We start from the raw sequence: 22,198 nt of genomic DNA, 5'->3' as shown, positions 1-22,198 counted from the left end.
GGGGGGGGGGGCAGGCAGGCAGGCAGGGGAGTGATTAGGAGCCAGTGGTCCAGGGGATCAGGCCTGCCTAAACTGACAGTTGGACATCCCCCGAGGGGTCCCAGATTGGAGAGGGTGCAGGCTGGGCTGAGGGGACCCCCTCCCCCATGCACTAAAGTCGTGCACTGGGCTTCTAGTCTATATATATAAAAGCCTAATATGCAAAGTGTCTCCTTGGGAGTTCGACTGACCTAGAGTTTGATTGCTTGCTATGACATGCGCTGACCACCAGGGGGCGGTACGGAATGAAGGGTAGCCTTGGCCGGCAGCTGGCAGCTGCTAGGGACACTACCCATGCACAAATTTCATGCACTGGGCCTCTAGTAAGCATGTAAGTTCTTTGGTTTCTCTCTTCTCGTCTGGAAAACAGCTCCTTAGGCAAGGAGAAAGCAGCCACGGTTGCAGTGGGGCTGGCTGTGAAGAACTCAGCACCTTGCTGAAACACAGGCTCCAAAATATGTGATGGTATTATTTCTACCAACTCATGTTTCTAGGAGTAATCAGGCTGGTGCATAGAAAAATAAGCTTGGACTAATAATAAATATAAGCTAAGGGATCAGGCTCTAACTCCACAACAGCAATGAAAGGGGAGCTAATGGTGGCTGGGGGTTGGAGGACATGGACAGGGCCCCTAAATTGTGATGTTTAGGTCAGTCCTGTGTGGCTTCCTGCATGTGGCTCAGCTGCAATCTGATGGGTGTCCCACCCAGGAAAAGGTTTTTGTGTGTTTTGTTTTAGGACAATACTTTACAACCATTATTCCCTGGTGGGTGCTATTTTGGAAAGCTGAATTGGGGCTTTCACTACTGCCATCTAGGGGCACCTCTGTGAATCCCCCTACTCCTCCCACCTCTGTCATTTTTGAGGGCCAGCCCTGTTTCGCTTTTCCTTGTGTATCAGCTGCCTCCTCCACCACATTGTTGATCCCATGATGGCAGGAATCGTAGCATGTCTCCAGACATGGCTGTTTTAACCATTTGATGGGTCAGTGAAACAATCCATGTGCAGTCTCTCCTATGGCCCTGCAGTGTTTTACTCTGGCCAAGCAGCCATCTCAGACCTGCCAGAGCACTGGGCTCTGAATAGAACTGTGTGAAAAATTTCCCGCAGCAGATAGAGACCCTATACTGTTCACACCACAGAGATGGGGACAACCTAGACCCTAGTGGACCTCTTCTCTCTGTATTTTCAGTTTCAACAAATAAAAATGCAGGACATCTGGTTTAATTCCAATTTCAGGTAAGCGTAACGTTTTAATATTAGTATGTTCAGCTGTTGAATGGGACCTATTTATACTAAAAAATTCTTTGTTCTTTACCTCAAAGTCTAAGTCCAAAGGCAGAGTCCCTTACTGCCACTCACACTCCCTTCCTGGGTCATTGCTAAACACCCTCTCGTCTGCCCTCTGCCACAAGTTTCCTGCTGCCTGGCTGCTCCTCCAGCAAAGGGGACACCAGGACACGGCGGTCAAGCCCAGGCTTGTATCTGGGCACCGCAGAGGCCTCTCCCTCCTTAGCAACCGACGCGGAAGCCTGGTCATCGTGCCTCCCATGTTGACAGTCCAGGGAGGGGGGCAGCGACGAGTTCATTTGCTGGGGATATTGTTTTGGGGGTGCCTCCTCCCCATTCTCTGTCAATATGTAACTCTGCTTCCATTTTCCCCGTGAGCTGGGTGTGTTCCTGGGAAAGAACCAAGAGGAGAGCCCGGTGGGACGGCAGAGAGGCCGTGGCAAGGGGAGCTGGAACCGCAGCCCAGAGCCCAGCAACACCCAAGGCCGCCTCTTGATTCTCTAGCTTCCCTTTCTCTCGTCTACCAGGGAGCTCCTCGGGGCTGAAGTCTGTGACCTCATAGAGGCAGCCCTGGGAACAGAGTGTTCAGAACATCTGGAAAATTCCATTGTCTGTGTCCTCCCTACGATGCTCTAAGGAAGTGTGGATTTCAGACCCACTGGTAGGAGAGGAAGAAACAGACTCCTTATTCCTTTTTGAAAAAAAGGTCCAACTAGAACGTACAATATGAATGACATGGATTGCTCATCTCCAGAGGTGTGTATGCATTTTAAAGTATTTTTATTTTTCTTAACCCATATTTTCAACATGTAGAGACTGGGGAGTGGGTGGGAAGGGGATGTTTCAATCACAGGCCAGTGGCCGTGGGCTTCCTTGACCGAGCGAGTGTGCTAACCACATGTTTATGTTGTGTCCTTTGAAATATGCCTTTTGCTGAATTAAGCTTTTTTATCCAATCCTCACATTTTACTGGGAAAATTTCAGCTGTTGTTCCCTTCCCTTCCCTTCTAAGGCCATTCGACCATATATTCCATCCCACAGTTCCCCACACTGGCTGCACATCAGATCATCCTGGGAATGTCTTAAAACATGGAGACTTGGCCTCATTCCCAAAGATGCGAATGCAGAAGGTTTGGAGTGTGGTCCTGGAGTCTGTCTTTCTCACTAAGACTCAAGTGATTCTGCTGTAGCGGGTCCTCAGGCGAGCATTTGGCAATGGCCTGTGAGAGGATGTGCAGACTTCACATGTGGTCTGAAATAAGCCACATGAAATTAACAGTTCTACCCAATCTAGGTGCCAAATTCTTGGTTGTAAGAGCTAAGATTCAGTTGCTCTTTTAATGAAGATTATTTGAGCCCTCGCCAGTGGATAGAGCGTCAGCCTGTGGAACGAAGGGTCCTGGGTTTGATTCCTGTCAAAGGCCTGTACCTCGGTTGCAGGCTCCTCCCCTCCCCAGGCCCTGGTCAAGGCACGTGTGGGAGGCAACCAATCGATGTGTTTCTCTCACATCGATATTTCTCTCTGTCTTCCCCTCTCTCTTCCACTCTCTCTGAAAACCAATGGAAAAATATCCTTGGGTGAGGATGAAAAACAAACAAACAAACAGATTTTTATTTGAAGCAGATTTAAAAGCAAGGCCAAGGGAAAGATTTCCACTGACCACAAAACCTTGCTTGCAAAGGTCAGTATCACCTGTACATCTGGGGCCCTGCAGGAAGCCGTGAATGACTTCACGTTCCTAAACTGCTGCTGCCCAGACCCAGCCTGGATAGCATGGCACCTGCTGGGGATGACCTGGCTTCTTTCAAGCTGATGCTGCAGTGTTTTCATCTTATTCACTCATCGCTGCCGGTCTGATCTTGATTTCAGTAATGAGAGGGGGTTGTTGGAGATGATCACTCAATTCTTAGATCCTTCAAATTGAGGTCAAGAGCAGAGAGTCAGACAGTGATTTAAACCAACAAAGCAGTTCTCTCAGTGGGTAAACAGCAGGGTCCACGGGTCTCAAACGCATCATGCTCGAGGTAAAGGCGGAGCATCCCCCTGTTTCCTGAGTTCTGCTGGCTGGTGCCACCACTTTCACTGAATGAGGCCATGAGATCAGTGGAGCGACTGTTTGTAAAGATCCCAGGCTCAGGATGCATCTTCGCTTATGGGTTTGCTCATTTGTTTATTTTTAAGGTCAACACATTCCCAGAATAATTCTTTGTGTAAGTGATTCTTACTGTTTCCACTGTGTGGGGATATGGAGTGATGCCTTTAAAAGCACCTCTGTGTGGCTAGGCTGTGTTACCTATCCTCTCTGAGCTTTTGTTTCTTCAGCTAAAATATGAATATAAAAATTTACATAATCCTATATAATAAAGACGTAAGATGCAAATTAACCCTCACACCCTCACAAGATGGCTGCCTGCGACCAGGCCAGCAGGGGAATTAGTGAGGGACAACCAAACAACTGAACAGCAGGCTGCGTGGGGCAACCAGGCTGGCAGGGGGATTAGTGAGGGACAACCAAACGACTGAATAAGCAGGCTGCATGGGACAATCAGGCAGGGGGGGGACCATGAGGGGCAACTAGGCCAGCAGGGGGGCAGTTGGGGGGCAACCAGGCTAGCAGGGGGGGCAGTTGGGGAAGCAGTGAGGGGCGACTAGTCCAGCAGGGGGGTGGCAGTTGGGGGCGACCAGGCCGGCAGGGGGTAAGTTAGGGGCGATCAGGCTGGAGGGGGGAGGGGGAAAGTTAGGGGCAACCAGGCAGGCAGGCAGGTGAGCAATTAGGAGCCAGCGGTCCAGGATTGTCAGGGGGATGCCGACTGCCGGTTTAGGACCGATCGGTTTAGGGCCTAAACCGGCATCAGACATCCCCCAAGGGGTCCCAGATTGGAGAGGGTGCAGGCTGGGCTGACAGGACCCTGCCCCTCGTGCATGAATTTTATGCACTGGGCCTCTAGTTTGAAATAATGGCAGATGTTGTTATTTTTTTTTTTTGCAAGATTGAGTCATCAGTGAGGGATTGGCTGGGGGATGGGGTGGCTAACATCTGATTTATATATTCCTGATCCCCACTACCCATAGCCAGTTACCCTGCATGACCTAATTTGCTGACCCAAATTAATCAAATCAATCTAATAATGTCTTATATTAACAGGAGTTCAGTCCAAAGTCATTGCATAAGGTGAACAATCACAGAGAATCAAAATTGTCTGTAAAAATCCCTTAAACTATTTTTATATGTTTTTATTAATTTTAGAAAGAGAGGAAGTAAGAGAGAGAGGGTGGGAGAAAGAGAGAGAGAGAGAGAGAGAGAGAGAGAGAGAGAGAGAGAAATATCGATGTGAGGGAGGGACATCAATCACCTGCCTCCTGCATGCCCCCTACTGGGGGTGGAGTCAGCACCCTGGGCATATGCCCTGACCAGAAATGGAACTGGCAACCTTTTGGTGCATGGAACAAGGCCCAACCAACTGAGCCACCCTGGCCAAGGCCCTGAAGCTATTTTGGATGTGCTGTACAGCAGCGCTTCTCATTCAGTCCAGCCCCGCGGTTTCCCCAGTGCTGGGTCAAATTGCAGCGTCTCCTTCAGATGAAGCCATTGTCCTGCATGTGGGGGCTGGTGTGGGACAGACGTGCACACAGCATCAGGCAGCACTGCAGCCACATTCAGCTCTGCTCCGGGAGGCACCTGCACTGGGTCCCTCAGGTTCACTCCCAACACACGCTCACTGAGGGGAAGGTGGGCTCCAGCTCCCACAGGTTTAAATGACGTTTTTTCTGCAGGAAGCTCAGAATGGCTGTGCTAAGCACATACAGCAAGCAATGTGACTGCATGGGTAAATCCTGCTTGGAATTGTGCATATGTGAAATGCAACAGAATTTTTAAAAGGCAGCCCCTTTCATCACAACCCAACGTAGGGCAGCTTGGGGTGCCCTTACAATTTGGACCCTTCCCTGGAGAAAAAAATATCTGAGTTTGCTCTTAAGCGTGTAGCTAAGGAGGAGATGCTGCTGGAAAGATGGATGGTTTAACAATGAGATCTACGCAGTGGACGGGGATGAGAACTCTGTGCCTAAAATCTTCCTGGGAATCTCTACTCCTCACCAACTTAGAGGCTCAGGAATCTTTCCTCATTCCTAAAGAGTGACTTCGTTCCCATTTCCAACAGATCCCCAAAAGTGACTCGATACATCACATGAGCCGCTGCCAGAGGCGGCCCGAGCTCCCCCCTCTGCCTGCTTCTGCGAACGAGGAGCCGTCTGAAGTCTATCAGGTCTGTTCACCTGGTGGCCCGTGGGGGACAGGCAGGCAGGGCTGACAGTGGGATTGGGGGTTTGGTCATTCCTGTGACCGGGGAAGGTTACCTGCTGTGTTATTGAAACTCTCTGAAATGCTTCATCTTCAGCTATAAAGTGAGAGCGATGATTTATTTCTAGCCATGTCCATAAGGAATAAAGACAATAAAAGTCAGTTACCTGACTCACAAACTTACTGTTTACTGAAAGCCAGCTATTGTCCTTGACTTCAGAAATCACGCTCACAGTGGCCAGGCAGGACAATCGGCTTCCACTCAGAAAGCACTTGCAGCGAGTTTGCAGAAGATAGAAACAGCATAAGGCATGTGGGACTCTGCGATTGTCAGCGAGAGAATGTAGCGAGGACCCCTCAGAGCCCAGGCACCCTGCTGGGGATCAAACCCGCAAGCAACCAGGGCATGTGCCCTGACTGGGAAGTGAACCGTGACCTTCTGGTGCATGGACAACATCCAACCCACTGAGCAACACCGGCCGGGCCATTCACAAGAGATGGCCCTCATTGCGCCTCTCTCTGTATGTCTTCCCTTGTAGACGGTCATGTCACACAGCTTTTACCCCCCCTTAATGCAACGCACATCGTGGACCCTGGCTGCACCCTTCAAAGAGCAGCACCACCATCGTGGACCCAGCGATTGCATTGCCAACAATTACTCCTTGACAGCTCAGGACCTGAAGCTGAAGGACTTGCTGAAGGTCTACCAGCCGGTCACCATCAGTGTCCCTAGGAAAAGGGTCACTCAGGAGTTCCCATCAGGTATCTGTGCAGGATGGGGTCTTGGAGTTTGATTTGTAATCCTGGGTTCTAGCCTGGCTTTACTCTTACGGCAGCTAATTTTAGATAATCTCAGAGAGTTAGTCTCCTCACGTATGAAATGGGAATGATTGTAAAGGCTAACCTTACATTTACATACACCAATCCTTACATACAATGCACCAAGCACTATTCTCATGCACTTGTGTTAATTGATTGCTGTATAACAAATTACCCCCAAACTTAACAGTTTAAAACAGCAGTTGCCAACCTTTCAGACCTCACAGATCACCGGTTGGCGACTGCTGGTTTAAAACAACCACTGCTTATTATATTATGGTATATGTGGGTCACTGGGTGGTTCTGGCTCAAATTCTCTCTCAACCGGCAGTCAGACATCCCCTGAGGGGTCCCAGATTAGAGAGGGTGCAGGCTGGGCTGAGGGATACCCCTCCAGTGCACGAATTTTGTGCACCGGGCCTCTAGTCCTATATAATAAAAGGTTAATATGCAAATAGACCAAATGGCAGAATAATCGAACAACCGGTCACTGTGACGTGCACTGACCACCAGGGGATGCGTGCGGAATCAAATAGACCAAATGGCAGAATAATCGAACAACCGGTCCTTATGACGTGCACTGACCACCAGGGGATGCGCGAGGAATATGGTGGGCATTGGCCGTGGTGGGATGGTGGAGCAGGTGAGCAGGGATGCTAGACCATGGCGGGGCACTGGTTGCTGTCATCAGGGTGAGGCTCTGGTGGTTACTGAAAATTCTTTGCTCCCGCACGCCACAGTCCCGCCCCGCACTCACACCTGCTGCCGATACTGGACCCGCTTGCACCCACTGCTGGTGCCTGGCGCTGGCCCCACTCGCACCCACTGCTGGCGCCAGCCCCAATTGCTCTACAGAGCACGTGGGAGCAGTGGCAGCAGGAGTGGGCTGCCGGCAGACAGGGGACTGGGGGCCTCAGTGGGCAGGGCCAGTCAGGGGAACAGAGGATGGGCTGAGGCCCGCCCCTGTGCCCACTGCAGCCTCGTGGCCTACAGTTCCTTTCAAGGTGCACAAATCCATGCACTGGGCCTCTAGTATGCATATAAGATCTTTGGTTAATCTCTTCCCACCCCTCCCCTTCCCTCAGAGATTCATCAATCTGTTCCATGTTTCCATGCCTCTGGTTCTATTGCATTCATCAGTTTATTTTGTTCATTAGATTCCTTATTCATTTCTTTTGATTTTTACTTTCAATTGATGATAGATATATATATTTATATTTATGATCTCTTCCTCCTCCCCCTCCCCCCTTCTTCTTCTTCTTCTTCTTCTTCTTCTTCTTCTTCTTCTTCTTCTTCTTCTTCTCCTTCTCCTCCTCCTCCTCCTCCTCCTCCTGCAAGTAGCCCCTTCAACATTTCATGGTTTGGTGGTATTAAACTCCTTTAGCTTTTTGTGTCTGTGAAGCTCTTTATCTGATCCTCAATTCTAAATGATAGTTTTCCTGGGTAGAGTAATCTTGGTTATAGATCCTTGCTTTTCATCACTTTGAATATTTCTTGCCACGCTTTTCTGGCCTGCAAAATTTCTGTTGAGAAATCAGCTGACAGTTGTATGGGTGCCCCCTTGTCGGTATCTAACTGCTTTTCTCCTGTGGCTTTTAAGATTCTCTCTTTGTCTTTAACCCTTGGCATTTTAATTATGATGTGTCTTGGTGTGGGTCTCTTGGGGTTCATAGTGTTTAGGACTCTCTGCATTTTCTGGACTTGTAAGTCTATTTCTTTCACCTGGTAGGGGAAGTTTTCTGTCATTATTTCTTCAAATAGATTTTCACTATCTTGCTCTCTCCTCCTTCTGGCACCCCCATGATGCAAATGTTGGTATACTTGAGGTTGTTTCAGAGGCTCTTTACATTATCTTCATATTTTTGGATTTTTTTTTCATTTTGCTCTTCTGATTGGGTGATTTTGCTTCCTCATATTCCAAATTGTTGATTTGATTCTTGAGATCCTCTACTGTTGATTCCCTATAAATTATTCTTCATTTCAGCTAGTTTATTCTTCATTTTTTACTGGTCCTTTTTCATGTCTTTGATGTTCTCACTAAGATCCTTGAATTTCTCACTAAGTCCTTTGTCATTCTCAATAAGTTCCTTGAAGCTTTCATTAAGTTCCTTGAGCATCCTTGTAACCATTATTTTGTACTCTGCATCCAGTAGTTTGCTTGCTTCCATTTTACTTAGTGTTTTTTTCTTCTGGAGATTTCTTCCTTTTGTGACATGTTCGTCTCCACGTTTTGGCTGCTTCCTTGTGTTTGTTTCTATGTATTAGGTAGAGAGAGCTGCTATGTCTCCTGGAATTGGTAGAGTGGCCTTGTGTAGTAGGTGTCCTATAGGGCCCAGTGGCTCAGCCTCCCCAATCCCCTGAACTGGGCAATCTAGGTGCACCCCCTGTGTGAGCTGTGTGAGCTGTCCTATTGTAGTTGAACTTTGATTGCTGTTGGCATCACTGGGCGTAATTGACCCCCAGGGCAATTGACTGTGATGACCAGTTGTTGTCTACAATGGAAGAACTGCTGTTCAGGAGACACCCCTATGGAGCAGGACTTGCTTCAATGGGGTTTTGGTGCTTACCAAGTCTGCCTCTTGAGTGTGTCACTTGTGAATGTGGTAGAATTGTAATCTGGTGTGGTCTGAAGCTGTCCACTGGTGCATTGGCTCTAGGACCTCCCAGGATGTACAAAGTTGGCCAATTTCCAAAGTTACTGGGACTTCTTCTGCCTGGGGCCATTTGGCACAAGCTACAGAGTGATCTGCAGATGGCTGCTACTTGTGTTGGCCTTGGAGGTGCCCAGGAGAGGCCAAACTATGAACTAAGGAAGGTTGCTGCTAGTGCCAGGCCTGGGGCCACTTATTGATAGGTATGGAGCATGCTGATGCCAGCTGATGCTTGTTTGAGAGATTTTAGAAAAGTCTGAAGCCTGAGCCAGGACAGGCCATTCACATGGAAAAGCCACTACAAACAGCTTGGGTGGGGCTGAAAATTGGATGGGGTGGGATCTCAGGGAATTTCCAGGGTGGAGCAAATAGTGTGGGCCAGATTGATGGAGACTCAGATATGGCGACTGCCAGTCAGCTCTGTGGTGTAATAGGTCCCAGCATAGGAACAATAACCTCTGCCAGCACTTTTGTGGCTGGAAAGCAGGCTGGGAGAAAGCTGCCCCTGAGTTCCTGCCCTGATGCCAGACAATGCAGTTCCTCCCCATATGTCCTTGGATACTTTCAAGCTGCTGCCCCAATACTGGAGCTCAGAGGAAGTGAGTCCAAGTAAGTCCATGCACTGGCCCTTTAAGAGGAACTGCTTGGGTCTCTGTCAGCTCTGTGTCACTCAGCCACAATCTCTGCTGGTTTTAACAGCCTGAAGTTACAGGGTCCTCTCTTCCCAACACCAGAACTCTGGGCTGAGGGGTCTGGCATGGGGCTGGGACCCCTTGCTTCTCGTAGGAACCTCCACAGCCTAGATATCCCTCCCCCCCAATTAAAAAAATGTCATGTGGATTTTGGACCAGCTCATTCCATGTCCCTACCCCTCTTACTAGTCTCAGCATGGTTTCTTCTTTACTTCTCTAGTTGTAGGACTTCCATTCAGCCAGATATCAGGTGGTTCTGAATGACGGTTGTTCTGTAGTTTAGTTGGAATTTTGATGTGGTTGTTGGAGGATTTGAGTCCCATATTTACCTACACCACCGTCTTGGTTCCTCTCCCCATAATACTTTGTATATATTAATTTATTTAATCCCACCAGGTACACATATATCTATTTAAGGGTATCCTTTAGTAATTCTTGTTAGATGTATGTTGGAGCAATATTTTTTTATATTTAACGAGTTTTTTTTCCTATTACTATTATATTTGAAGTAGATTGATGAGGAGCTCAAGTATGAACTCAAAATATATCTTGAGAGTTTTCAGTTCTCTTTAATTCTCTCAGAATGTCAATTTAATATTAGTATGTCATTAATACTTCTCTATTACTTGTTAATTTCCTTAGGCTAGAAACTTAAGCAAGTTGAATAGTAGAATTTTATGTCATTTATTAAAATTATTAGAGGTCCGATGCACAAAGATTCGTGCAGGAATAGGCCTTCCTTCCCTGGCTGCCAGCACTGCCTTTGCTCTGGCCCGGAGCCATCTTTCTGCCTTCGCGTGCTGCCCAGAGGCCCGAAGTGGCTAGGGGGGTGTGGAATGCCTGCGTCATCACCACAACACAGGCATCCCAGCCCAGCCGCCGCCATCTTTGTTGCACAATTTGCATATTCCCTCCTTATTGGCTGTGGGTGCTGCCATCTTTGTCATGAAGTGACAGTCAATTTGCATATTCTGTCTTTATTAGATAGGATTTGTAGTTACCCTTTATTGCAAATAATAGTTTTTTTGTTTTCTTTTCTTTTCTTAATATATTTTATTGATTTTTTACAGAGAGGAAGGGAGAAGGATATAGAGTTAGAAACATTGATGAGAGAGAAACATTGATCAGCTGCCTCCTGCACACCTCCCACTGAGGATTTGCCTGCAACCCAGGTACATGCCCTTAACCGGAATTGAACCTGGGACCTTTGAGTCCATAGGCTGACGCTCTATCCACTGAGCCAAACCGGTTAGGGCAATAATAGTTTTTTTATTTATGATAATCACACATATTTTTTTTACAGTAAATATATTAAGTTTAAATATCTGAGTCTATTTAAAGAAAAATATGAAACAACAATACATGTGACATTTAGAAAACAGAGCAACAGGGTTGGAGAGTGGATCAAGTAGGCAGTTATTTTTTTAAAAATATATTTTTATTGAATTTTTACAGAGAGGAAGGGAGAGGGATAGAGAGTTAGAAACATCGATGAGAAAGAAACATCGATCAGCTGCCTCCTGCACACCCCCCACTGGGGATATGCCCGCAACCAAGGTACATGCTCTTGACCGGAATCGAACCTGGGACCCTTGAGTCCGCAGGCCGACGCTCTGTCCACTGAGCCAAACCGGTTAGGGCAATAATAGTTTTTTTATTTATGATAATCACACATATTTTTTTTACAGTAAATATATTAAGTTTAAATATCTGAGTCTATTTAAAGAAAAATATGAAACAACAATACATGTGACATTTAGGAAACAGAGCAACAGGGTTGGAGAGTGGATCAAGTAGGCAGTTATTTTTTTTTTAATATATTTTTATTGAATTTTTACAGAGAGGAAGGGAGAGGGATAGAGAGTTAGAAACATCGATGAGAAAGAAACATCGATCAGCTGCCTCCTGCACACCCCCCACTGGGGATATGCCCGCAACCAAGGTACATGCCCTTGACCGGAATCGAACCTGGGACCCTTGAGTCCGCAGGCCGACGCTCTGTCCACTGAGCCAAACCGGTTAGGGCAAGTAGGCAGTTATTAATACCTGTCAAATGTATGAATTCGCTCATCCCTATTTCACAATTGAAGAAGCTGAGGCCTAGAATGATGAAGTCACTTCTTCAGGGCCACACAGGTAATTAGTGGTGCAGGTGGGACCAGAACCCACATCTCCTGCCTCATCCCACTGCACCTGGACAGTCCTGAGAGCCACATCCCTGTGCAGAGGATGGCTCAAGGCCACTGCCCATCACTTATGTCTTTCTTCTCCACTATTCTAGCAACAAAAAGCTCAGCAGAGCCCGAGAAGAAGAAAATGAAGTCCCTCCCAATAGACAAAACAGATCATACCAGGTAAGATTCTTCATTGTCTCTGTGGGTACAAGGATTTCAGGACACTAGGCTGAACCACAAAAGGCTGTGGTCTCACTAAAGCCATGGTCTTCTCAGCTTCAAAGCATTCCCAGATAACCAGTAACCAATGCCGCCCCCCCCCCCCCCCAAATTCCCTTAATCTAAAGAAACTTTAGATGCTAAATAAAAATAAATTAACCGACTGAGCAAACCAGTGCTAACATACCTATGCAATGCTCCATGTCAGAGGTCGCCGCTCATGCCACAGCTCTCAGATGGCACGGAGGAGGGCTTCTCCTGCAGAAGGACCCTCATGTGGCTGGAAGGCAGGCTGACAGCTCAGAGCCTCTGCGGAGCCAGGGCTGAGCCATGTCTTCTTTTCAGGACCAAATCCGCCCACAAGACCTTGACCTCCTCACCCCGGAAGAAGGAGGTGATGACCTCTGAGACCCCCCCAGGAAGCAGACCAGCGAGCCCAGAAGAGCAGATTAACGTGATGTTACAGAAGGAGATGGAAATAGAACGTAAAGAAGCCAAGCCATCCAAATCAGACTTGGAGGTACATTCTCGTCACTGCCTTTCTCCCTATTGGCCATCTCAGTGATTCTGATCTGGGGGGAACAGCAGAATCACCCAGGGCATGTTTTAAAAATACACAGTCCAGAACCCAGGACAGTCTACTGTGTGTGTGTGTGTGTGTGTGTGTGTGTGTGTGTGAGAGAGAGAGAGAGAGAGAGAGAGAGAGAGAATGCATTCTCTGCTCTAGTAAGCCTTAGAAACCAATACCTTTGGGTCCTCTGAGAACATAAGTTGCAAAATGGTGACCCACAGGCTGGGGTTGCCAGATTTTGGAAAAACAAAAACAAAACACAAAACAGGACACCCAGCTAAAGTTGAATTTCAGATAAACATGAATAATTTTTTAGTATAAGTATATCCCAACCCATCTGGCAACCCCACCATAGGCTGAATTTGGTCTATCGCTGTATGAGGGAAATCTCATATGAGCTAGGTTTTTAATTTCTCTTGAAAAATTAAGATATTCTAAGCTGAGTAGGAGCTGCTTCCTTTAGGTGAGAGACACATTCTCCAGTTTGTCGGTCTCCTCCATTCTTATTGTTTTATGTCCAGCCAACTGTCACCTGTTAATGTCACCTGCTTGATTCTAGGTAGCCTTTTGAGTTTCTAACCTCTACCTTAAAAGGAGAACAATAAATCTTTAGAGCAAATAGCTTATGAGTTTATAGTACATAAAATTTATTAACAATAAAAACTCAGTCACTGTGTGCTGTTGGCAAAATTCCATGCTAACCCTTACTTGACCTGGGTATTAGGATCATTCTCATTGTCCAGCTGTGGAAATTGGGGTGCAGACTGATTCAACAGCTTGCTGGGGTTGTGCAGTCAGGAAGAGGCAAAGCTGGGCCTCAGGCCAGGTCTGGCTGATAGTAAAGTCTCTGTGGGTAAGAGCTACCAGCATTTCTCAAAGTTGCCAGCAGATTATAATCACTTAAAGTGCTTGTTTAACAGAAACCAAACTGCCTGAGGAGGGACCTGTGGGGCTGCATTTTAACCAGAGCCTCTCTCCGACCCCGGGCAGTTCTTATGATGAGGGAGTTGGATGTGTTTCTGTATAATCAGCTTTCACTCCAGTTGGAAAAGGTGAGCTCAGCCTCTTCTGACCTCGGACAGTTGGCACTGACACTCAAAGCTGATTTCAAACCGTTGCCTACACTTGGTGCTTCTCATCTATTTGAAATGATCCATCGCTAGAGCCACTCAGCCGTCAGCAGCTCAGAGGCAGGGGAAACAAAACTTTCAGTGTCACCAGGTGATGCGGGCCATTTTTATTCGGTGTGTGCATCTGTAGCTTTTCTCAACTCAAAAGCCCATGGTTGGCCCTAACCCATGGGGTGGGGCCACAACATTAGTAACAAAGAAACAGACTATCTAAATCAGTGGTTCTCAACCTTGGCTGCACATTAGAATCACCTGGGAATCTTTTTAAATTCACCCCATCTCTCCTTCTCCCTTCCTCTCTGTAAAAAAAATCAATAAAATATATTTTTTAAAAAAAAGCCCATGGGGGGCCCTAGCCAGCTTGGCTCAGTGGATAGAGCCTAGGCCTGTGGACTGAAGGGTCCCAGGTTCAATTCCAGCCAAGGGCACATGCCTGGGTTTCGGACTCGATCACCAGTAGGGGGTGTGCAGGAGGCAGCCGATCAATGATTCTCTCTCATCATTGGTGTTTCTATCTCTCCTTCTCCCTTCCTCTCTGTAAAAAAAATCAATAAAATATATTTTTTAAAAAAAAGCCCATGGGGGGCCCTAGCCAGCTTGGCTCAGTGGATAGAGCCTAGGCCTGTGGACTGAAGGGTCCCAGGTTCAATTCCAGCCAAGGGCACATGCCTGGGTTTCGGACTCGATCACCAGTAGGGGGTGTGCAGGAGGCAGCCGATCAATGATTCTCTCTCATCATTGGTGTTTCTATCTCTCCTTCTCCCTTCCTCTCTGAAACCAATAAAGAAATATATATATTTTAAAAAGCCCACGGTTGGATTAGAAGAGCTATCATAAGTCTCACTAGGTCTTTGGGGATCTTTTTTCCCCAACTGACGGCTACAAGCTGCTTTGCAGAGGATCAATGTTGAGGAGAGTGAATCATTTGAGTCCTTTTAAGGAACTCACTCCTCTTTTTAAAGCTCTTCAGATATACTGCCCCATCTCTCTTACTATCTGCATGGCGTTTGACAAATCTTTCTTTGTATTTCACTGACCTCTCTCTAGCTTTGGTCAAATCCTTGAGTCATGGGGAAGACTCGCCAGTGACCCCATAGCCATGTGTGTGAAGTCACAGCGCAGGCCGCACAGCTGTAGCGCGGGAAGGGTAGGGAGGGGCGCTGTGTGGCCTTGGCCTCCTGTCAGCTGATGGGTGTGGAAAGGTGGGCACAGTTCACCAATCATGATCATTTTCTTCCTGGTGGTTTGTTTACGGAAGAGATATGATTATTACTTGACCCATGGAATCCGAAAAGACATGATTGCCCCCGAGGAGGATGAAGTGATGGTTCGGATTTCGAAGCTGATTCCTAGCACTCTGCTGATGAGTCCCTTCCTGGAACCCCTGGTGAACACCCTCATGGAGGAGAAGGAAAGTTACTATTACAACAGCCTCATGAAAAGCATCGGTAAGGCTGGGCGGACCTGGGCGGGGTTCCCATGCAGAGGGCCCCTTCCTTCTTCTCACTCTCAGTCCTCTACCCCGTTTTTCTGAAAATGCCAAAGCATTTTAACTTTAATTCAAATGCCCCCACCCCACCACCACTCCTGTCTCCCCCAGCCCTCTCACACGTTAATGTGCACCCACTTAACCTGGGTCTGGTCCTGACGGGGGGACCTGCGGGGGCCCCGCCTGCATAGCTAACAAGCTCCAGGTGAGGCAGCAGGTGCCACTTCCCAGGGGCAGCGCTACGAGCGGCAAGGGCCGACTCCACATCTGAAATCACACTCAGACCTGCCTCTTCTCTCCACTCTTTCGCCTCTCTCCAGCCCGCAGTGCTCGCTGCATCTCCTGCACTCACAGCACTTCTTGTCTCCACTGTCAGCTCACCTGTGCCACTAAGTCTCCACTGTCTCTGCATTTTCATGGGGTCTTAGCTGCCTTAGAGACTGTGAGCTCTTTGGTGATGAAGGATGTCTCCTTCACTCCCCTTCGGCCTGGGCCCCAGGTCTTGCTCACAGAGGAAGGGGGACTGTTTGATGACCGTGAGTGATGCACGCCAAAGAGGAGGGTTGCCGGAAGCCGGTCCATCCTTGCTGCTTGACACAGTCGCTGCAGGGAAGAAACATCTGCACAGCATATGTTTCAAGGGCCCTGCCATACTGTTCTTAATATGTTTGCTCCCCTTCTTAGCGCTATGTGTTCTAACCAGGGCCACCTCCCTGAGAAAGGTTGTTTCCCCAGGTGGGGATGTTTCCCTGGAGTTAGGGATTAACAGGACTAAGGAAGGGAATAAATCAGTAAAACCCCTTAACTAAGTGCCAGGCGGGTAGATAATCACCTTAACTATGAACAATGATGCTTAAGCTACATAATCTTTACTTAGGCTATAGAATAGGATAATCTCCTTCAGTTACCTCCTTGTAGCTTATCAGAACAGTAGAGTAGTGACCTTGGGATGGAGATAACAAACTAGCCCTACCCTTTGGAATAGAATGGATAGGATTAAAATCAACAGAACTAGATGGAGATGGGATTTTTGGCAAAGGTCAGATAAGAACTATGGACATGAAACAAGGAACTGTAGAAGGTCAAGGGAGGACCCAAAACATACCATGATGTGACTATAGAGGCATGCTTATAGGATCAAATGGTATAAATACAGATGTAACAGGAGAATAAAGGGAGAACCTGGCTATGCTGATCATCTGAACGCTGTCTCCAGCTCATTCTTTGCCGACTCCGTCTATACCTTTGGGAACCCCTGGACCGCTGGGGCTGGACCCCGGCAGAAGGTGACCATGCTAGTTCCCTTCCTTCCTGTTTTATCTGGACAACAGCCATCTTCACCAACTTGTCTAGTTATTTTTAATTTCCTAATTAACTTTCTGGTGGTGTCAGTGTAATGGCTCCTTGTTTACTACAGGGTAGAACCAAACTCAGAAGAATAAACTTGTAAGTCCTTCAAATTCCAGCCCCAACCTACTTCTCCAGTTTTATCACCTTGAACTCAAACCACTGGCACCTGCTATTCCTGCCACAGAGTGAATAACAGCTCCTGGAGCGGCCTGCACTCTATTACATGCTGCTCCTCGGCCGTCTTCCCTCCTGGGCCTGTCTCAGAAACGCCCCCTCACCCCTCAGGACCCAGCTCAGACGTTACTTTGCCTGTGAAGCTTTGACCAATCTTTCTTTCCTTAGCATGTGACTTTTTTGATCTCTGAACTTCCATGACAAGTGTCTGGTGTCATCCATTGTGTTGATTTTGGTGTGAGGAGTCAATTAATGATTAATGAGGCATCAGCAAATACTCACTCATTGTCATGCAGATGCTAGATATCTAACAGGATGCCATCCCGGGTTCTTTGAGCTCCAGGCTGAGGTTACCCACCTCCTTGTTTGGTGTCTTCAGACAGAAAACACAGAACCGCAGAGCATGCTCAGGGGACTGCTGGCGACCCTGCCCGTGAGGGAGCGTTTTCAAATGTTGCCTTTGGAGGGTTGAAGCTAAGAGCACGAGTGCTCAGGGTCCCTGCGTAATAACAGTGTTTCCCATTGGTCCTAGTTGATTACATCCTCATGGACCCAGAGGAGAAGAAGAGGCTCTTCATCGAGAGCACCCCCCGCCTGTTCCCACAGAGAGCCATCCGGGCGCCTGTGCCCTGGCACGGGGCCTACAAGAGCGCCAAGAAGTGGAACGAGGAGCACCTGCACACGGTGAACCCCATGGTGCTCATCCTGGAGCAGCTGTGGTTTGAAGAGTAAGATGGGCCTCCCTCTCCCCTCCCCTCTCTTTGCTGCTTCCACACATAGGAGAACATGTTACGCTGGGCACTATGAGGTAGCCCTGTCCTGGGCATGAAATGACAACATCAGACCAACAGGCATAGGAACTGGCCCACAGCCCCCGGGTCTCTCAGCACTGGAGCATCCTGGGTAAAAGCACAGGCATGGAGCCAGGCTGCAGGGCCAGGCCTGGACTCCGGGGCTTCATAGGTGATAGGCATGGGTGTGTTACCACCTCTCTGTGCCTCATCCCTGAATTTGGGATAATGAGAGCTCAGGGTTGTAGGAGGAATAACTAAGTTAATGCTGTAAGGTACTCAGAACAGTGCCTGAAGTACCTCCATTACCACCCATGTCTCGCTGAATTCTAATTGTATGTTTACTTGCTCGACCTCCAGCCCACTAGAGGGTGGGTTGTGTAATGTTTATTCGGGCGCCAGATGTGTAATGTGTGTTTTCCCCACGTCCTGTGTGGTTTAGGGTTCGGGCTCTGGAAGAGGGGCTGCACACAAATGAAAGAGACGAGACAAGAGATAATAATTTGGAAATTGGGGGGCCAGGGGAGAGCCCATCCCCAGAGGATGGACTCCGCTTGTGCTCAGGCCTTGGCATCCTTTTATTCAGTTTGGGATGCACCTATAGCCCTTAGGCAGGCAAGTTCCAGTAACAGGCAGACTATCTTATCAGCAAGGATTTACATGATAATAGGTGGGGAAGTTGCTTCTGCTACCATTATCTCCACTAAACAGTAGGTGCATAGCCCTGACCTTTGCCAGGGCTTCAAGGGTCACCAGCCTTCCAGTTCCTTGTCCACACCTCTCTGCTAGTGAAGACAATAGGTGGCTTCCCACATTGGGTACTTGGGTCTTACTCATTGATGTAACTCAGTTCCCCACAGGATGGCTGGCTACCGCCTCGGTGAAAGTCATCAGTGACTAATTGGCCACAGGAATTGTAAAAGTCCAGCGCAGGCAGCAGTCTCTTTTTTTTCCTCTTAAGTTTTTCTAAATTGAAATACAATTCACACACCATAAAATTCACCCCCTTTGAAGTGTACAATGCAGTCGTTGTGAGTATATTTGCAAATTTTTACAAATATTTAACTCAAGAATATTTTTATCCTCCCCCAAATAAACATGTACCTGTCAGCAGTCTTTCCACCCTCTCCCTCCTCTCAGCCCTGGCGACACTGATCTGCTCTCCATCTCTGGGGCTTGGCCTCGTCTGGACATTTCCTGTAATCGGAACCAGGTGGTCCTTTGTGTCTGGCTACTTTCACCAGCAGGATGTTTCCAAGGTTCATTCAGAGAAGCATGTATTAGGACTTAATTCTTTCTTCTGGCTGAACAATATCTCACTGTGTGGTTATCCCGCATTCTTCCATTGCACTGGGAAGAAAGACTCATATTCTATGGGTCCCTCAAGAGGGAGTGCAACTCCTGTGGGAGAATAAGGCCACCAGAGTTCACTGAAAGTCAGGCTGCCACCATCTGGGTTCTTTTTAGAAAAGTTAGAGGCAAATATGTGTATTTAATTTTGATTGGCTGAACTTAGCAGCTCAAATATTTTGTCTTGGGAAGATCTCTAGCTTAGAATGTGTTTTATCTTGGAGAGCTTAGTTGTTTTCACATTCTTAGCTTTACCTATATTTTTAAAAGGAATTGTTGGGGAAGTCAACCTAGGATGGAGCCCACCAATGATAAGAAATAAGCACATTCCTTCTTTGAACTAAATTCCGTTTTCTAAGGCTTTGCAGGTGTCCATCAAGACAATGAAAAAAAAGAAGTAAGTTTCTAACTGGGTAGAAGTATGTTGAGTAATAATGTTCTTGTTCTGTCACTACAGAACTTTCGATTTGGGGTAAGTTCATCTTTCTGGGCCTGTTTCCTTATATGCAAAGTGGGAATAATAGCAAAGCTCCCCTCATGTGGCTGTTGGGGGAGGTGCTTGGAACAGTGCTGGGCACACAGTGGTTGTGCCCACGCACCGGGGTCTCCAAACCCTGGAGCATGCTGGGTACGAACACAGTGGGGAGCAAGGTGCGTGGTCAGCGGGCAGCACTGCTTTAACTACAAGCGTGTTTATAGCCTCAAAACATAAATCAACCTGGAAATTAACGAGGAACTCACTCTCGGGCCTGGTAACATGGCCAGAGGCTCAGTGCCACGGGAATGTGCGCGTGAGTTTAACTTAACTGTGCAATGAAGATGACTAACTACTGAACCGGTAGCCCGTACTGAGAAGAAAGGATGTGTACCATGTGCTTTTCATGGCTCTGTAAGATTCTGTAGGCAACAGAGGTACAAAAACGACCCAGAAGCATTCAGAAGGCTTTTGTTGGCTGAATCAAAAAATTCACAGTGAGAAAGATTTGTTAAGGAAATGATACAGAGTACTTTTCTTACATGGCCTGCACTATTTAACTTCAAAAATCCTGAGAGGTCACCTCGTTATCTGTGAAGGGTGAGATGTTTGGGGACAGGATGAGGGTTGTGGTCTCAGAAAGAATAGATTTTCTGACCATTGGGAAATTTGCTGGGATTCAGTTAAAGATGTGCAACATCCTCATCAGGTGGTGACAAGGGCCACCTGTGGCTGGGTGGCAGTGTGCATGGCGCTGAGTCCTCAGGTTCTGTCCTCCCCTGGCAGTGCCCTGGCCTGGCCAGGCAAGCTGAAAGCTAGGCTCACCACCTCCACCAAGAAGGAATAGGGCTGCCGGGTTTCAGGAGGAAGGGCCGCCTAAAGGTCATTACAGTGAGTGAGGAAAAGGAGGAGCAAGAACGAGACAAGCTAAGAGGCAGAGCAGAGATCTCCTTGGGGAAGTGACAGGCGCTGGTGATGTCAGAGTGATTTATAACCCACTGGAGGGATTCCATCTGATATGAGCCAGGGAGAGGACTGGTGCCCTCAGAGCCAATGAAGGCCTGAGGAGTGTGGTGAAGAGCAACTTAGCCATTGATCTGAAAGAAACAGGAAAAGAGAAGAGCATCTCAGAGGGGGGCATTCATTCAACAAATGTACTTTGAGTGCCTGCATCGCGTAAGGCCGGGTGCTGAGGGAGGCTGCTTGTCTTGGTGAACTGTCAGGGTGGGACAGTGTGTTTTGTTTTTGTTTTTTTAAACTATATTTTTCTTGATTTCAGAGAGGAAGGGAGAGGGAGAGAGAGATAGAAACATCAATGATGAGAGAGAATCATTGATTGACTGCCTCCTGCACATCCCTCCCGGAGGATGGAGCCCACAGCCCAGGCATGTGCCCTGACCAGGAATCAAACCGTGAGCTCCTGGTCCATGGGTCGGCACTCCGCCTCTGAGCCACGCCGGCCGGGCTGCTCAGTGTTTTCTTGAGTAGCTCAGTAACCCACCTGATCGCGAAGATGCTCTGTGTGCCTGTCCTCTTTGTCTTCACTGTTTGTAAAGAACTTTGTTTAGTCCATTTGACATCCCAGTTCTCAGTCACCAAATACGAAGTTGGTGCCCAAACCCCGTCCCCAGTTGGGACACCCAGCACGACACACAAGAAGACTCAGTAACCTCCTGCTGAGTGGCTCATGTATCTGCTTCTGCGAGAGTTTTTGTGGATGTCCACTTCCTCCTCAGACTCCCCAGTTTTTCAGATATACTTAGTTTTGATCTGTTTAGCTCTCCTCCTATTGAAGAAAGAGCATATATGCCTCTTGAGCCCGTCCTACACCATTTGTCACGAAGCTGAGCTACTTTCCCCCTTCTGTTGGCAGGTTCAGAGACCTCAGGTTTGTTCGAAAAGCAGAATTACTGGCAGGGAAACTGCCTCTGCAGCCCCAGGAATATCAGGATGTGATCTGGAAGCACTGCATGGAAGCACGCCAGGTCCTGCTCAGCAAGTCAGTACCTGGCCTGAGTGGGGCTCCTCACAGGATCCCAAAGACAGGAACTCTCTGCAGGAAAACTCAGTCCCAGCCCGGGGGCTGCACAGTTGCTGACGTCCCACTGGCGTCCTTCTCTGTCCTCTTCCTTCCAGTGCCCCCAGCCTTCGTGTCTCCTCACACTCACTGTGCATCAGCCCCACCCCAGTCTCCCTCGCTTTTAAACTCTCTCATTACCGTTGGTGTGAGGGTGCCCCTTCCGTCCCCTCCTCTGAAACCCTCAGGCCTTGCTGGTCTCAGGACAGTGCACTTGAATGACTTGCATGCAGGTGGCCCAGATAAACAGCCCCCAGGTGCCCAGGTTAGAGGGTTTTCAGTCACTCAGACAACTCCTTTTGCTTTGCAAATACATGCAGGACTATGTCCAGAGAAATTAATTCCCTTATGTGAAATGATGATGATAATACCATTGGGTTTTTACATATTAGAGAATATGTAAGTATATGCAGTAGCTGGCACTCAGCAGCTGCTTGGTAAATATGGTAATTATTACCTCTGACCATGACTAGTACTAGTACTTCTAGATGCTAGAACAGTTTTCTGGCAAGCAGAAAAGAGACATAATGGATGGTAAGATCAGTGATTCCCACTGGGAATTGGGAATTAGAATTTGTGGAAGGAAGGAAGGACCAATGAGGAAGA

General features: G+C 47.8%; 1 protein-coding gene across 1 annotated transcript in view; it reads left to right on the top strand.

Moving 5' to 3' along the window:
* The first annotated feature begins 1,913 nt into the window (after positions 1-1,913).
* Positions 1,914-22,198, top strand: part of DNAH3 (dynein, axonemal, heavy chain 3) — a 219,115-nt gene continuing 198,830 nt past the window's right edge. The window contains exons 1-8 of the mRNA XM_014535835.1: positions 1,914-2,085; positions 5,491-5,595; positions 6,170-6,392; positions 12,074-12,146; positions 12,531-12,705; positions 15,145-15,334; positions 17,432-17,627; positions 21,389-21,514. Of these exons, the coding sequence (XP_014391321.1) occupies positions 2,056-2,085; positions 5,491-5,595; positions 6,170-6,392; positions 12,074-12,146; positions 12,531-12,705; positions 15,145-15,334; positions 17,432-17,627; positions 21,389-21,514 (1,118 nt within the window). The 5' untranslated portion in view covers positions 1,914-2,055. The remainder of the gene's footprint in view (positions 2,086-5,490; positions 5,596-6,169; positions 6,393-12,073; positions 12,147-12,530; positions 12,706-15,144; positions 15,335-17,431; positions 17,628-21,388; positions 21,515-22,198) is intronic.

The sequence above is a fragment of the Myotis brandtii genome, unplaced genomic scaffold (assembly GCF_000412655.1).
Source record: "Myotis brandtii unplaced genomic scaffold, ASM41265v1 scaffold152, whole genome shotgun sequence".
In the NCBI taxonomy this organism is placed as follows: domain Eukaryota; kingdom Metazoa; phylum Chordata; class Mammalia; order Chiroptera; family Vespertilionidae; genus Myotis; species Myotis brandtii.
The sequence above is the reverse complement of the archived record's forward strand: the minus strand, read 5'-3'. Positions and strand labels throughout refer to the sequence as shown.